The sequence below is a fragment of the Sturnus vulgaris genome, chromosome 2 (genome assembly GCF_052056855.1).
Source record: "Sturnus vulgaris isolate bStuVul1 chromosome 2, bStuVul1.hap1, whole genome shotgun sequence".
Classification (NCBI taxonomy): Eukaryota; Metazoa; Chordata; class Aves; order Passeriformes; family Sturnidae; genus Sturnus; species Sturnus vulgaris.
In genome coordinates this window covers 105,992,812-106,009,430 of record NC_142244.1, presented here as the reverse complement: position 1 = coordinate 106,009,430, position 16,619 = coordinate 105,992,812, and the positions used below count along the sequence as shown (strand labels likewise).

General features: G+C 38.3%; 1 protein-coding gene across 2 annotated transcripts in view; it reads left to right on the top strand.

The window, feature by feature from the left end:
* The first annotated feature begins 442 nt into the window (after positions 1-442).
* The window catches only part of APOO (apolipoprotein O), a 28,506-nt gene continuing 12,329 nt past the window's right edge, over positions 443-16,619 (top strand). The window contains exons 1-6 of one of the 2 annotated variants that reach the window (XM_014879746.2): positions 443-511; positions 4,273-4,380; positions 6,626-6,745; positions 9,370-9,424; positions 10,469-10,564; positions 12,584-12,675. In XM_014879746.2, coding sequence (XP_014735232.1) covers positions 503-511; positions 4,273-4,380; positions 6,626-6,745; positions 9,370-9,424; positions 10,469-10,564; positions 12,584-12,675 — 480 coding nt within the window. In that variant the 5' untranslated portion in view covers positions 443-502. Of the gene's footprint in view, positions 512-2,443; positions 2,503-4,272; positions 4,381-6,625; positions 6,746-9,369; positions 9,425-10,468; positions 10,565-12,583; positions 12,676-16,619 lie in introns of those variants that run through there. The other variant, XM_014879747.2, reaches the window with a different exon arrangement.

Here is a 16,619-nt window from a genome sequence, read left to right as displayed (position 1 = left end):
AGTCTTAAGATGTGCCAGGAACGGTCTAGGTTGGACATTAGGAAGAATTTATTCACAGAATGGGTGAGTAGACATTGGAATGGACTGCTGGTGGAGTCCCCGTTCTTGGAGGTGTTTAAAGAAAGACTGGACGTGGCACTCAGTGCCACGGTCTCATTGACACGGTGGTGTTCGGCACAGGTTGGATTTCCGACCTGATTGGAAAAGACTGATCGTGTGACTGATTCTGTGATCTCTGAACAGCCGAACCTTCTTTATAAAGGCTGCAGGGTAACACAGCAAGCCTTGCTGCGGGGCTGAGGGCTAGCGTGTAAGCCCTTTGGGCATCTCACTCGCGCCCCGCACAAGCCCAGAGGCGCCATTCCCTCATGGCAGCCCGCGCACATTCGAACCTCTCCGCCCCCCGAGCGGCGCCGGCAGCGGGCGGGCGCTGGGCGGGGCCACAGCGTGACGTCACGCCGCGGTGACGCCATCGCTCCGTCGCCGCGCGCCCGGCGCCGCCATGTTCAAGGTGAGGAAGGGTCCGCGCCCGGGCAGGGCCCGCGCCGCCGGCAGCGCTCGGGGCTCCCCCCGCTCTGCTCTGCCTCTTAACTCTTCGCACGCTCTTAGTTCCACTCTCCTTGCGGCTGCTTAATCGCTCCTTTTAGCGCTTCAGAACCGCGTGCCCTCCGTGTTGCATGAAAAGAGACACATTCCTTACCTAAGATTGCTTCTGGGGTACATCCGCGCGCAGCTGTGTTGCCGCAGAGTTTGGGTTCGTGCAGTTGTGGCTTGAAAGTGTCAGTTCGATCTTGAAAAGTCTGCCTTTTAGTGCGTGAAGGTTGTCAATGAAACCTGCGAAAAGCACGGTCCGGCTCTCGCTGTCTCAAAGGTCTTTGCTTAGAGCAGCCCCAGGTCCCATCAGGCTAAAAGCAAGCTCTGTGTACCAGCAGATCGTTGTTACGGCTGCTGGTTTAAAAAAAAACAGCAAAACCTGGTGATGCTCGATTCTTGATATTCATTTTCTTTAGTACCATTTTCTGTGTGAAATACTGATAATAGATCTTGATATCAATATACTAAATACGAATATATAATTGAAACACACAAGAAGTTCCATGTCAACTTGAGGAAGAACTTCTTTACGTTGAGGGTGGCAGAGCACTAGAAGAGCTGCCCAGGTCGTGGAATCTCTCTGGAGACATTCAGAGCCCACCTACCTGGGCATGTTCCTGTGTCACCTGCTCCAGGTGACCCTGCCTTGGCTGGGGGGTTGGGCTGGATAACCTCCAGAGGTCCCTTCCAACCCTGACAGTTCTATGAGTCTGTGATACTGATCCTCGCTTGCTCTGCTCTTGTCATGAATTCCTTTTTGTGCTTTAATATTGGAATTCTGTGCTCGGAATAATTGAGAATTCCATAATTGATGCTGGATTGTCATTAGAGGGGTTATATGTGAACCTGTGCATTTAGGCACTCTGCATAATATGAGTACTTTTATACAGCCATTGAGGATTTAGGTGCTTCAGGCCAACCTGATGTTATGACTCCAAGAGTCAAAGGGAAAGGTAGCTTTTTGTCCAGGATATTTGTACTTCAGGGGCAGGAGTGTTGAAGAGTTTGGATTTTGGTTTTATGTTTCTATAGTTTGGGTTGAGAAATAGGAGGAAAAATAGAAAAAGAAGAGAAAAAATGAAGTGGTTTCATACATTAGGACCAGTATCAGCCTTCTTAAAAGTATGCTCAAGCTTTTCCTATCTGATGTCTAAAGATAAAGTTGAATTCTTCAGCTAGAGAGGAGTAAATGTATCTTTTTTTGCTCTAAATAACTGCAGAGCAGTGCCAAGAGAAAAGAATGTCAGCTCTGCTTTTCTGATACTGAGTGGCTGTAAGACTGGCAGGCTAAAAACACAGTCAAAATGTTTTACTAATGCAATTGTTTTAGTAATACGTGGTTAGTATGGAATTCAAAAGTGAGATCCTAAAGGGAGTTTTGGAAACGGAAAGTACAGCAGTTGATCTTTCATATTCCCAAATAAATACTGTGTGTGCAAATATGCAGTATTTCAGCAGCAGTTCTGTCTGTCCTGTACGGTAGCTGATGTAGGGGACCTTTGCAATATGACTTGAACAGCACATTTAAGAAAAAATTCAGCTCGCACTTGCAAAGGTTAGTTTCATTATTTAAAAAGTAAAACCAATGGAAAATGTCTTCAGTATCTTGATAATACAAACAGTTGACATTTTCAGTCTGAGTAGTTCTGTGATCTCTGATACTGTTTTGTGAAACCCAGATGCTTCCAGTCTTGTGCTCTGCTGTTTGTGTCTATATAAAAATTTCAGATATTTAAAACATTTGGTTTTACTGTTTCTGCTGGTGACACGTAGCACCATTTGCACATTTACTGTTTGAAAACATATTTTAGAATGAAAATGCATGCAGATTTTTGCCTTTTCAGTGACAAAACAATTTTGCAGTGAATAAAGGAAAGATTGAGGAACTAAACTCTACAGCTATTAATGGTTAGTAGCATTCGTTTTTGTCCTGGCTAATGGAAGTATGTGAAAAGTGTTTGAGCAGTTTAACACTATTAAAGATTATCCTCGTCTTTCCTTGGCTGTGAAACAGCTGAACCAGTCATTGTGGTGTTTCATTTATAGTGATTTAGTAATTAGTCCATAAATTCAGACAAGGAAAAACTTCCATTTTAAGCAAGTTTTTCCATACCTTTTGACCCATCAGATCCCTTACGTCTTCCAGAAAAGCAATCCTGTGACCTAGTTCTTGTGTGCTGTTTCTCTATACTTAAACAAACATTTTCAGGAAGTTTGACAACTATATAGTCTAATTTTTAAATTGAGGAGTCTCTTGGTTACATTGAATAAACATTCCACCTGCAAAGCAGTAAAAGAAGTTTAAGCTGCAAATGCTTGACTGCCTACTGTGAGCTGAAGTGGTCTGGATAATTTTAAAGCTATTTTCTAATAGTTCTGCAACAGACAGAAAGAGCAGTTGTGCCGTGGCTGGGCCAGTTACCACCATCACAGCATGCAGGAGGTATGGTTTGACCACGGTTTCAGTCTCACAAGCAGCTAGGTCAATGCAGCAGACCCTACTATTTGTGAAAAAGAGGCCTTGCTGCCTTCTCCTTTCTCATGTCCTCTCCCCTGGCCCACACCATTCCTCTGGTGCTTGTCATGGAAGGGTTCCATTTCCTAAGCCTGCACATAGCTCTCCACTTCTCTTTCAGGATTAATCTTTTGCCAAATTGGCGAGGTGAATTGCCTCAGGGTGGGAGCATCCGGCCACCAAAGCTAGGGCAAGGTGAGCAGCAGGACTTCTGGGAGCCAGGCCTGGAGAGGAGCCAGACACCTCCAGTTTGGTGTTTGATCCACTCGTGCTGTAACCTGATCCAGCCAAACAGAGGCTGTTGTAACTCTGCACATTTCCCTGAGCAGTAACAGGAGTATGAGACATTGAAAGCTTTCCCATTTCAGCTGACATTTCTGGAGTTACACTTTGCTGTTAATAAAGATGTGCGTTTGCTGGAAAATGCTCTCTGGGCATTCTTGATTTACTGTGCAGCTAAGATTTTTTTCTTCTCTTTTTTGGAGCACACTTTCCCATTAAGAAGTTCAGTTTAGCGTAGGTTCTAAACATTGAACAATTATATCCACCTTACTCACGGTGGTTGTGTTGTGTGATTGGATTAAATATAAAGAATTCAAAAAAGGTCAAGTAATTAATGTTTCTCACAGAAAAGTAGGGGACATTCCTAAAAGTCTTAGAAAGTATTGGTTTTGTTCTGATATTTATAGCTGTAGGTCTCATTGTTTTACTAAATGTAGATGCAGATATTAAGTAGAAGTAAAACTTAACTTCTTGGTATTAACTGTGGAAAAGGGAGGTATTATAGGCATTCACAAAGTTGTTTAAAATATGAAAATAATCTTGCAATTTTAACTGAGTAAGTTTTAAAATTATTTTAAATGAGAGAAAACAAGATTTTATTTTTAGATGAAGACTTATGAGATTAGCATTTATTTCTACTGCCTCCTTTAGCCTTAGGCTTTTCCACTTGCCATCTGAATGATTTAGATGTTGCCCTTTGAGTGCCTGAGAGCATTAGATTGTGTACTCCTGACATTCCTTTCTTCTAATTTCCAAGCATCTTAATGTATCACCTTTTACCATGTAGAGGGACATAAACATTGTCTACCTGGATGTGCTCGAACACCGTGGCCATTTTGTTTGCACATAATGATGTGCTTGTCTTCCTATAATGTTTCCAGGTAATTCGGCTGGGGGCCACCCCTGTCAGCCTGAGCTTGCTCTCTGTCCAGGTTTATGCTGCTTCTTCAGAGAAGACTTCCAAAAAGGAATTGCTGAAAACTGAGGAGGTAAGTGTGGTTAGAGTCTTAGTGCTCTTCTATCTAAGGAATTCTGAAAACATTGTGTTTTGATGTATGAAAGCAATTAGGTACATCTCATCACCTTTTGTATTCATGCCTTTAAATTTGCTTCTCAGTTTTCCACAGTAGAGACATCTATATAGTTTTGCTTTTATCTGGGCATTGCATTTGATGTTTTTCACTTGATAGTGCCAGGATTGCTTGTGTGTAAGATCTTTTTCCTACATTAAAACCTTTTATACTTCATTCAGAAATTACATTTTCATATTTGTAGATTTACTTACGGTTATATTTCAAATCTGCAGGAATATCTTCTTTGCTTTTTATCCAGATAATACCACTTACTTTTTTTTACTGTAAGTACTGTTGGTATTCTAATAAAAATTCATTTATGTTCTGCACTAAAACAGCAGAGAAGAATGTTTTCTTTCTAAATATAGTTTCTTTTTTATGATCAAAATTCTTGTTTGGCAATACTTTGAATCCACCATAGTAGCCTACAGAATTTTATCAGTTTTCCTTTCTTCACAGTTTTCAGACCTAAGCCACAACAAATACAATAAGTAGTGGTAATAAATACCTGTTATGTTATCATTTCTTTAAGGTGTTACAAATGTCTTGATGATAAGCAAAGCCTTAAAAGGCCCTGTCAAACTGTAGAGCCACCAGCATTGTTGCATAGACTTTTTAAAAGACTCCAACACTAAAAAAAATTAAAATAAGTAGTTCATAACTAATTCCAGCTTTATATGCATGAGAGCATGCAGTTGTTTAAAAATTTTGAGTACTTCCACCCAAGCTAAAGTGTTGTGCTGTAAGCACTGAAACTAAATCAGACTCTGTAGGTGTTTTGGCTGGGCGTTCCCTTGTACAGGGTGGGAAGAGCTGTAGTTGCAGGGGGCTCCTGGCCCAGAAGCCGCAGCCTGGGCCACCGTGCCCAGCCTCTGCTGGCCTGAGTCAGTCGTGAGGCAGCAGCGTGGAGTTCATGTGAGCTGAGTAATGGGCTTGCCATCAGCTCCAGCACAGCAGAATGTGCAAGCCATGGAGTTTTGGCTGCCTTTCTTGCCATTCACAGGGTGTTAGTTTGGATCTCTAGTGTGTCAGCTGTCTAGTTCGATAAAATATATGGGAATTTCCTTATCTCCAAGGCTTCTGTCCTTGTGCCAGACATTGCTGTTAGGTTGTCCAAGAGGATCAAAGTTCAGCTCGTGACTATGATTGCCAGGGATGACCAGGTTTCTTAGGGAAGTGAGGCCAAAAATCCTTGTCTTTCACAGTACTATGGGAAACCCAGCTGCACAGGTTATCAAATTACTGGATAAATTTGATGTGATTCTATATTACGTTATGGCTAGCAACTTTTTTTGTTAAGACAGAGAGACAGTTGTTTTCCAGCTGATCATGAAAAGAGAGCTAGCTACATTTTAATGCAGCAGTACTTGTAATCATCAGTTTATAATAAATTACTAAGTGGAGTATAAGTATGGTGTAAAACATAAGCTCTTTATACTAAACATCTGTGTAGTGTATAAACTGCTAGAAATTTTAATAGGTTTTGTTTTGATCTGAACTTTTCTGTTCATCTTCAGCAGTACAAACTTAGGAGTTTCAAATATGCTCAGGCAATTGTAGTAGACGTTGTGATTCTAAACCTTAAACAGGGTGGTTTAGCATTTATTATGTGAAGATGCCCATTGCTCATTACAGTTCCTCTTTGCTCAGTGCCAGGGTGCCATGTGGTTAATGACCAAAGGTTGTACCATTTTCCTGCTCAGTAACAAACAGGCACATTTGTATTGGATGTTACCTTTGTTAGAAGCTGCTTAGGCTCTTTAATGATGGCTTGTGCAAATATAGAAAATGATTGATTGTGATTTCTAGTACATTCAGTATGTTAACCAGAAGTGCTGATTAAGGTGAGAAACATTTTTCACAATTATGTTGTGTGTTCTTATTAAACTAGTTTAATATTAATTTATAACTTGTGACTTGGATCATATAGTAGCTATGAATGAATTGTGTAGCAGTTAGAAGTCATCTTCATCATAATTATGTGCTGTATAATTAAACTTTGCTCATAATGGTTGTCTCAGAGCTGTGTGAATTTTTATTATGCATTGTTTATGTAGTAAGCACAGTGTTAGGTGTTCTCTGCTTAGACTGTTCATGCCCTGAAGACCTACTTACACAATTACACCTTTGTTTTTAACATCTTGTTTGCTGATATTCACAGCTGTCACTGTACTCCTCCCCAGCTCGTGAGACTAAATATGTGGAGAATCCCAAAACCGACTTGGAAGAGGGGGTTTCCCATTTGCGGCATATTATGGAGCCATATACAGCCTGGTGTCAGGTATAATGGTTTGTTTTGCAGCTGGTGGTGGTTCAGGGGTAAAGCCCAGCTGGGATTGTGGTTTATTTTTTCTGAGTTGGACGTAACAGGGAGCAGCAAAGTAAAAGTTGGTAGCTGTAAAAGCATTTTTCAAAAATGTGGTATCACAGAAAGTTTCTGCATTGTTTAAAATTTTCCACAGTTCAGGTCATAATGTTTACCCCCTTCCCACCAGAAGAACCAGTTGTGTCTTTATGCTAATTTGCTGAACTAAACACTGGATTTAGGGTTTCTCTTTCTAAAAGAATTAAAATGAACTAAAGCATAGAGTTGTTTCTGAAGTGAACTTTAGGCTTAAATATACCTAGGCATATCTGGATTTGGCACTGTTCTATGGCTGAGGAAGATAGGAGAGTGGTATTTGCAGTTTTCATGCTGAAGGAGGCCTTAAATTATCAAAGCAGTGTGTTTCGGAGCAACAAAACCAAGTTGCCCTTGCTGCAACTGTGACAAAACACAACTTAGCAAAAAAGAAATCAGTATTTGTGGAACTAGAATGTTGAGGGAAGGGATACAGCTCTCTGGAAGAGAGAAAATCCCAGGCCACTAAGTAGTGGTAAACCTAATCCCCAGACTTTTCCCCAAAAACTTCCTCATATATATTTTATTAGGTAGTATGTTTATAGTAAATAGTCATTAAATACAAAAATAGGCTCCGTAGCAGAAAGGAAAACCAAGATTTTTGTAATCAAGGCCTAAATTGTTGGTATTAGATTGCAAAGCCCCAGGATAGCTTTCTTGCTCTTTCCTGCTCAGGAAATGTTGAGGCTTATTTTTGAAGTGAGAGCATCTTTGCCCTGTGGTTGTCTCTTGGCAGCTGTAGGCGATTCTCTACTTTGCCCTCTGCTGTTGTGAATCCTCTTAAGCTGCTGGCTGTTTGCCCAGCTCTCCATGGAAAGCCAGGCTGTTCAGTTTGGGGTGTCTTTTCTGCCTGGAAGTTCTGTGTGGTGCTACCTTTACCAGGACTGAAACATTTTTCCAGAGTTACTCGGTCTAGTGTTTGTGCAGTGCTGCCAGCAGGAGCACTGGCTGCAGCTTGGAAGGGGAAGAGGAAGGGAGGTTTTCCACAGGATTTTTCTGGCCTCCTGAACATATGGGTTTTGTTTGGTTGCCTGTGGTAACCCTAACTGGGCAGTGAAATTGGAGAGGAGGTTAGGCTTTAACCTTGCTTGATGTCTTCCTGACCTGTTGTCATCCTATTTGTTTTAATTTTTTTGTCTGTCTGGTGATCACTGACATAAGATGTACTCTTCTGCTCACACACAACAAGCCATTTCCTGGCAGTGGTTTACTGACTCATTTTATGAAGTGGGCATGTAGACTTTATGGGTTTGGGGCAATCTTGCTTAACTGTAGTCACAGGTAGCTTTGGTTTTACACCCCCTGCCCATCCCTGATGTGTTGAAGAAAATATTTAGGTGTATCTCAGTTGTCTTTAAAATCAAACAGATAACTTAGGATAATCAGAATGAAATTGGTTATGTTTGTATATCCATTTTACTTTTCCAAAATTACTTAACTGTAGGGGAAATGCAACTCAAAACTTAGATGTAGAAATGAGCCAGTTATATTTCAGTTGTGACAGAAGATCAGGCTTAGTCTGTGGGGTCTTTAGAGCAAGTTCTTCTTAAATTGGCTTTTAATAAGGCCATCATCCATTTAAAGTTGTGTGTCACATACTAACACCTTTTTATTTTCATGACAGATGGGTTTTTTTTACATCACTCTTGCCAGTGAGGAGATAAAAGTTCTAAAGATATCCCCATACAGTATTCTAAACAAATGCTTTCACTTCTGCACAGATGCAGCTCAGGTGGAATTGCAAGACTATTCTCTGCTTTAGCTTTGGGCATATATGTATATGAATTTGTTCCCTCATTTATAGACAGCCTTACACTGTCTCTCTGAGGCATTATTAATGTAAATAACACTTAGCAAGGTTCTTTTTGTTGAGATTTTTTTTTCTATTTTGATAAAAGGCAGTCTGCATTCTTTTACTTCCTGACTATTCTCAGTCTGAAAAAAATCTAGAACTGGTCTGTGGGGTTGATTTACTTTGGACATCTATGGACATCTAATTTTCCAAGTCACTTCAAAATGCCGTCTTGTTAGTCTAAGACAGTCTCCTGGAAAGTGGAATTTATCACCTTGCAGAATGAGTCACATACCCTAGCAAAGTGTGAGGAAGGAGTTTATTGCAGTGTTGTACTTCTTTTCTTTGCATCACCTCAGGTATTTTTGGAGTACCTGCATACACTGAGAAACCCAAGGTAATTCTGAGTTTCAGTTGCCTGATCTCAGTAAAATACTGAGATTGACATCTGTGTTTTGAAGTATTGTATTTTATCTCTATCTGAAGACTCCTTTGTGAAAAATCAGTACGTTGTGCTAAATGTAACATTGAGCAAGCATAGCCCTATAAGTGAAGGGTGGAAATGGGAATAAAAATAAGTTATTTTAGGGACCCATCACCTTTTTCTTTCTTGTTTTGTTTTTTTTTTTCCTCCTTTGTCAGGTCATTTACAGTCTATAGTTAATATTTTACTTACTTGGTATCTATTTACCCTTGTTCTCTTTTTTTTTAGGATCTTTATGCCAAAGCTAAGCCCACGTTAGAAAAAGCTGTTGAGCATGGTAGAGGTAAATCAGTTTAGTTTTCTTAACTAGCAGTCGAAAATGCAGGACTGTACTATATCTTCAGTTTAAAGGGAATTCCATGAAGCATCATTGTATGTATAATTTCTAATGCATTGAAGACTACTTTATTTCCACTGTGTATCTGTTTGAATTTCTTTTGTGGGCCACTTATGACACTACATTTCTAAACAATTGAAATCCGAGACCAGCATTTATGTTTATCAGTGTCACTAAAAATTACTTATGCAGGAACAGAAGGGGAAAAACCCTCACAATTTATTCCCAGCCAGCAGTATTTGCTTGGCCCAGCTTAGTAGCTGAAACCTCTTGTAAAGTTTATTACTTGTAAGCATTAGGTCTTTTGTTTGTAATGTTTAGCTGTTTCATTTTGGTTTTCTTCCATGGATCTCTTAAGAATTTTGAATTAATCCAAAGTTGTTTTTATTTTTGGGACCATCCTTTCATACTTGGGCTTACCATGACTGAGCATGGATTCTTTGTAGAGCTCATTTCAGATACTGCACCTCTTTTCTTTAAACTTAGAAGTTTCAGTCTTTTGAACTCATTGGCATGGGAGATTTTCCATAGTTTCCATTCCCCCACCAGACTCCCATCTTAGAGTGCACTTTGTTTTTGCTGTGTCTTTCCATTGTTCTGTGATTTGATTTTTGTACAGTATTTTACTGAAACTAGTTATTGTTAACATGTAACTGTAAAATTCCATTTTGCAAAGGTTTTCATCACTAATTTGAAAAAGATACGATTGAGATGCAAAAGAGCAAAGCAAAAGAGATGGCCCAGGAGCAAAGGCAAAGCTCCTATGAAAATTGGTGAATACAATACAATATTCAGTTTCATTCATGTGTCACTAGAGAAAATCTCAGAGGCTTTGAATTTTTTGCCAGCATATCTAAAATGCTCATGATAGTTAAATGTGTTTTGATAACTCTTTGTGTTTTGTAATAATTGCCAGCGTGTATTGATGATTCCTTATCACAAAAACACTTTCACATTACATTAAAGCACTTTGTTCTGGCTTCTTTTCAGAGGGCTATGAATTTCTCCAAAAACCGCCTGCTGGATTTTATCCAAGACTTGGTGTGATAAGTTTTGCTGGAATTATTGGATTGTTTCTTGCTAGAGGTAAGTGGGAAGCATTTGAACTGGTTATGTTATGATTTTGGATAAGTAATTTTTTGTGGGTTTTAGGGTACTAATTTTTAATTATGACAGGGAGATCTGAATTAACTGTACAAGCGTGTTTCTACACTGTTCCTCCAATTATAAAGAAACTTCATGGAAAAGGTGTTCAATAACCAACAATTATTGTTTTATCATTGCTGTATTTGTTACTAAAATCTAGTCTTCTGTATTTCCCAGTGGTATTTTAGTATAACAAATGGCAAAGGACTGGTTTGATATCTTTTAACCTAAAAATATTTTTAATTATTGAAATTCTTGATCACATATGTTACTGTAGAAAACAACAGAGGAATGAATTATGTTAAAATAACAGATGTTCCTGAACTATGATATGTGTCCAATTAGGTGTATATTCGAGTTTTTACAAAGGATTGTGTGTCCACGTGCAGAGCTGCTGCAGATAGTGACTCAGCACATAGACTTGTGAACTCTGGGTGTACTATAAATATCTGCACATTTTGCACTACAGAAAAGTGATACAATTAATTTCATCACACTAATTGAAGAAATGTTCATGGTTTCATAAAAAGAAGCATTAGTCTAAGAAATGTTAAGTGTGAAGAAGTATTCTGTGCTTACATTGAGATATTCTTAATGCAGTGAAATGTAGGTACCAGAACTTAAAAGCTGTAGAATTTAAATACCAGTGAGGACATGGTTTGGACAAAAATAAACCTTTGTGGAGCCTGAATGTGTTGAATAAACTGGAAGTATGTGCTTGGCTGTGTAGAAATTAGAAGTGCACCTCAAAAAATTTAATTTTCCAGTGAAGCTGGTGAAAGCAGTACTTTTTTTTTTTCCCCTAGTGTTTTTTTTTTTTTTAATGAAATCAAGTTAAGTTCCCTGTTTTAAGTTCTTTTTCTTCAAATTCCTGCTTCTCAATTGCCATGATCATGAGTGAGATCAGCTTGCATCACTTATGAATGTGGCAAAATGAGGGAAGAGGGGAAAGTGAGTTACACATTAAAGCAGTACATGGTCTGAAAAATAGAAAGGCTGAATCCTAAGACATCATTTGTGTGGTCTTGAGACTGGAATTTAAAGACTAGAGGACCCTAAGTTTAATGAAAATAAAGTATCTCATACTAAAAATGTTAAATTTGTGAATCTTTTAGGATGGGAGCCATGACTTTAAGACTTTTTTTTTCCCCTGGTAATAGTTTAAAATATGACTATTATTTCCAGAAAGTATTATAACCATAGAAGGAAGTTCCCCTTAATTTTGATGCTACCAAATGTCCTCTTTATTTTATTCCTCCCTTCCTTAGTCTTTGTGGAGAAATTGCCCTCTTGGAAGGTACAGATAAAATCCTCCAGGTCTAGTCATAACAATTGAATATGCACAGCTGCTCACTAAGTAGAGAATATGATATTCAAAGTTTAATCACGTGAATATTGTGCAGTCATCCAGCTTGGTTTAAAATGCCATTAGAGATAATTAGTTTTAACTCATGTTACGGATGGAGTGATGCACTTCACTTGTAAGAGAGCAGCAGCAATGTGTTTCTTGATATAAAGCAGTGATTTGAAAGGATCTGATGGCAAGGTACACTTGGTCAGTTACAGAGAGGACAGGGTCAGACAGACCTGTCTGGGGAGGATCATCCTCTTGAGTCACAGGATTCAGAGACAGCCTCCTTCCTTTCTAGATTCCTACTCAGAGGAGCTTTGATGTGTCCAGTCCTAGTCCCAGACTTGGTCAGCAGTTTATGTCCAAAGGATTTTATGTGCACAATCTGTCTAAGATACAATCTCAGTGAAGCTTAGAAAGTTTAGCAAACTATTAGGGGGGCCCCTACTGATCAGAGTGATTATGTTTCTTTAGAAACTGGTGTGATAGTAAATACACTAAAATGCATTTAAGAAAGTTATAAATAAAATTTTAGGGCCATTCAGCTGACTTGCTTAACATATACTCTAACAATGGTTTGTGGTTTTTTATTTTTTGTTACAAAACAGGCTCAAAAATAAAGAAGTTGGTGTATCCTGCAGTTCTCATGGGTATTGGTACCTCCATGTATTACCCTCAGCAAGCGGTTGATATTGCAAAGGTCAGTGATGATGCCTTTCTTTGGAGAACTGTCTTTTACTTTGATTGTTGCCTCCTAGCTTCAGATTAACAGGTCATCCATGTTTAAAAGTCATGTCAGTGGCAATTAACAAAATTATGGTTATTTTGTCAAAGCAGATGCAGTCTGGGCTGAAAGATAATCAGACTTGTTCCTTTTAGTGACTCTTTTTCCCTAATATCTGCAGTAGTGTCTTCAGTTAGAGGAACATAATTTCCTTTCAATATCTCTAACCTCATGTAACACTAAATTAAAATAAATATGCTAAGTGACTGCAGTTTGTGTGTTTACTTACAATACTAAGGAAACATGAAATATCTTGTGAGCAAATGCAAACAGTGTTTGAAAGAAAAAAAAGTTTCTCTAGACAAGTCATCATAACATTTTGAGATAAACGTTATTGACATTTTCTGCTTTTTTTTGGTTGGGGCTTTAAGAAAAATAGCATGCACATTCTGGAACTGGGTAAGAATTCTGCAAACTTACAGGATGCCTTCCCTATTTATGGATTTGTTGTTTCAGGCACGCAAGAAATGTGTTAAATTGCAGTTGCTTAAATGAGTTTTCTGTGAGAGAAAGAGCAGAAGAGACCACAGAATTGCTTACAGCCCTTACTGATGTTAGATTATGTGCCTTGCTGTCCACACTTAGTGGTGCTGGCAGATTCCTCAGTTCTCCACCACATTGTGTTTCAAACCCAGCTTTTAACCACTCACAGTGCACATACTTGCATCTTTCAGAAATTCTTTATATTTCAGCCTTTGGTAAATTTGCTGTTTAGCTACCGGCCACCCTGAGATGTCAGAATGGTAATATGATATTCTCAAGGACATATGATATTCTTTGAAAACTGAAAGGTCATCGACTTAGGGAGAGTCAAAACTGCTGAGTTTGAACTCTGTCAGCGTGGTGGTACTCTGATCTTTGATGGAATCTTTTTTTACTGCTTCCAGGATTCAGATGCTCTAATTACAGATAATTCTGTTGACTTATTCTCAGAGAGTGAAAATTATGCAAGTGGCAGGGAAAAAAGATCAAAATTTAAGAAGCTTAGACATTTCTGTTGGAAACTGTGTATTAAAATTCTACTTGCCTTCTGAACAGTGAAGTGGGAAGCGATTGAACGCTGTTCAAACTGATGTTACTGTTTTTAAAGAAGCTCAGTTCAGGCTTAACTATGGATTTGGTGCTAACAGCTTCACAATACTTAGTTTATTTTATGAGAACTTTGAAGTGCATGATTGCTCTTTGATTAATTCACAGTTCTTAGTTTGACTGTAATGAAAAATCTGTTAGGAGATTGGAATGGGTTTAGCTTTGTTGACTTGATCAGGACAGTAGACGTATGAATTTGGAAACTTCTGTGGGGACAGTAATATCCTAGATACTGTTTTGGTTCCTCTAATCTATCTTGTGCTTTTCTTTTCTTAAAAAAACAAATTTGAAATATACTGTATCTTACTATCCATAATTTTTAGGCTTTAATTTGAAATTGGAAACACTTTCCTCTCAATTAATTTTAAATGTTTCATAGGCCTTTCAAAAAAGTCTGTAAACCTAGAAAGGACTGTCTGCAGGACAAAGCTCACTTGCCAAGTTAATGAAACAATATAGAAAATATTGTGGAACATAAATTTAAATTATTTTATTTTTTATATTATGTTCTTTTTTTTTCTTCCACACTTAAATACTTCATCACTGCTTTTTCTTTTACAGTTGTATAATTCCCTTCACTGGGTATTGTGTTGTTTTTGGTTTTCTGATTTGTGGGGGTTTTGTTTCTGTCTCACTTTTATTTAAGATTTTCCAATGGAGAATTGGAAATAAACACAGCAAAATGTACTTGTAATTGAGGTCCACCACTTAATTCATCTGGAAGTAAAAATTTTTCTTTAATTAAGATGTATGAATTCCTAGGTGAAGTTGTAGCAACAGAATTCATCATTGGTAACAGGTCGTTTTCAGACACTGATCATCAAACAGAAGACAGAAGAAATTCATAGACTGGTTTTGTTTCCCCTGCCTTAGTAAATAATCTAATAAATAATCGCAAATTCCAACAAATCACAAATTTGTAAGGAATTTATTTCCTTTTAATAACTTTGTGCAAAAGATTAGACTGTATATATGGTGGGGGAACTGAATTTAATGCTAAAGCTTATTTTATTCTGATGGAACCCTACTTAGTGTTTTGAAATGGTATTGCTTTCCAGCTAATCATAATATACTCAAAATATTTTTTATTTATTGTGGCTTATCTTCCATCTGGAAAGAACTTTTCGTTATGTAGTTATTTAAATCACTCTATCATTAGAATTAAATTTTGTCCTTTGTTATTAGAACCTTTCAAATTGACTAAAATTCTGTCTATGCTTTCATTCTTCTTAAAAGAAAAAAAAGCTTCCCAATATGCCAGTTTTGTTTCTTTGACAGCAAACCACATTATTTCTATGTCTTTTGAACCTCTATCTGTCCCTTGCTCAGTTCAGTCTATAAGGCATAAAGAGCTGTGCTGGCACAGCTGAGAGCAGGACATGATTCCAGGAGCTGTGAGCTGGAAAGCAGGAGTTGGGGTCACTCCATCCATGTTTGCTGCTGAATGCTTTGACTGCTTTGTTAACAGTGTCAGTGCAGAAAACCAGTGGATGCTCAGTTTATTTTCTCAGCATGAAACTAGATAAAGAATTCTATGTAACATCCAGTTAATTCTGTGTAATGGAATTCCCTTTGTGTAATTCTGTGTAACATCCAATATAGTCAGTAATGCCTGCTCGTGGTGCTGTGTGGCAATTAGGCCTTGGAGACCACTGGTGCTACCCCAGTAGCCTAGTGTGGGTGTTGGCGGCCCATGGTCACCTGAAACTTTCAGAAACCCTGTTGAGAACCAATTATCTGACTTTTGAACTTGTTTGTTCAAACTTTAGCATACAAACCTGCTTACAGTGCTGCATTCAACAGTGATGGTATTTTAGTGTGTTAACCTTGTAGCTTGCACTTCCAGTCTGCCTAGAACTTTGTCAACTGTGAAAGTGTCTGTGGGTCCTGGCTCTTGGGAGGTTTGTGCACTGGTGAAACATTGGTTGGTTTTGGCAAACTAAACTGTCTGGGTTGCTGTACATTGTGATGCAGCTACTTAATCCAGCAACATGAATGACCAGTTTCTTATTTAAAGCAATTCATAAATCACTTGGTCATATGATTCCTATAATAAGAATATTTTTAGCTTTTTACTGTAAGACATTTAATGTGGTTTCAAATAGTTTAATGGAGTATTTTTAAGCAGAAACAAAAAAAAAGCTTAAAGACAGTTGTTATTTCTCATTTTATTTTGATAGCTGTGTTTTCAGTAATACTGCAGACAAAACCAGCACTTTGTTTGTTGTGATTATTTTTCAGTCCTGGTAGGCTTGTACTGTTGGCACAAGGGACCACCATCTTTTCAGATGAGCCGGCTAGTTTGTTAAAGTGCTAGAGAATGAACACTTCTGATACTGAAAAGCAAACTAACTGTCTATACCTGCACTATTTAAAATGTGCAGTTTTGGAGATTTAACTAGTTCACTTGATGTGTTTTTTCTGATGACCCTTATCACTTTCAACTCTAGAGAAAACTGAATGCATCCAGTGGTGGTTTGTTTAAACCAAAGTAATTGGTCAGATATGGTGACAAAAAGGACACTTTGTATTTAAGACAGCCTACATTTTGGATTTAGTTGTGACTTGGAAGTGTAGTTGCTGATTTGGGTTTGTTTTCTTTTAATTCTAGTTATTCAATAGCCTCTTTTGTGAGGTAGCGAGCACATGGTATCTGGCCAGAAGCACATCCTTGTACCATTGTGTAGTAACTGGTGTAATCAGTCTTGCTGATTACAGATCAGACAAACAAGGGGAAGTGGCTCTTCACATCATTCGTTCCCAGCAGTAGA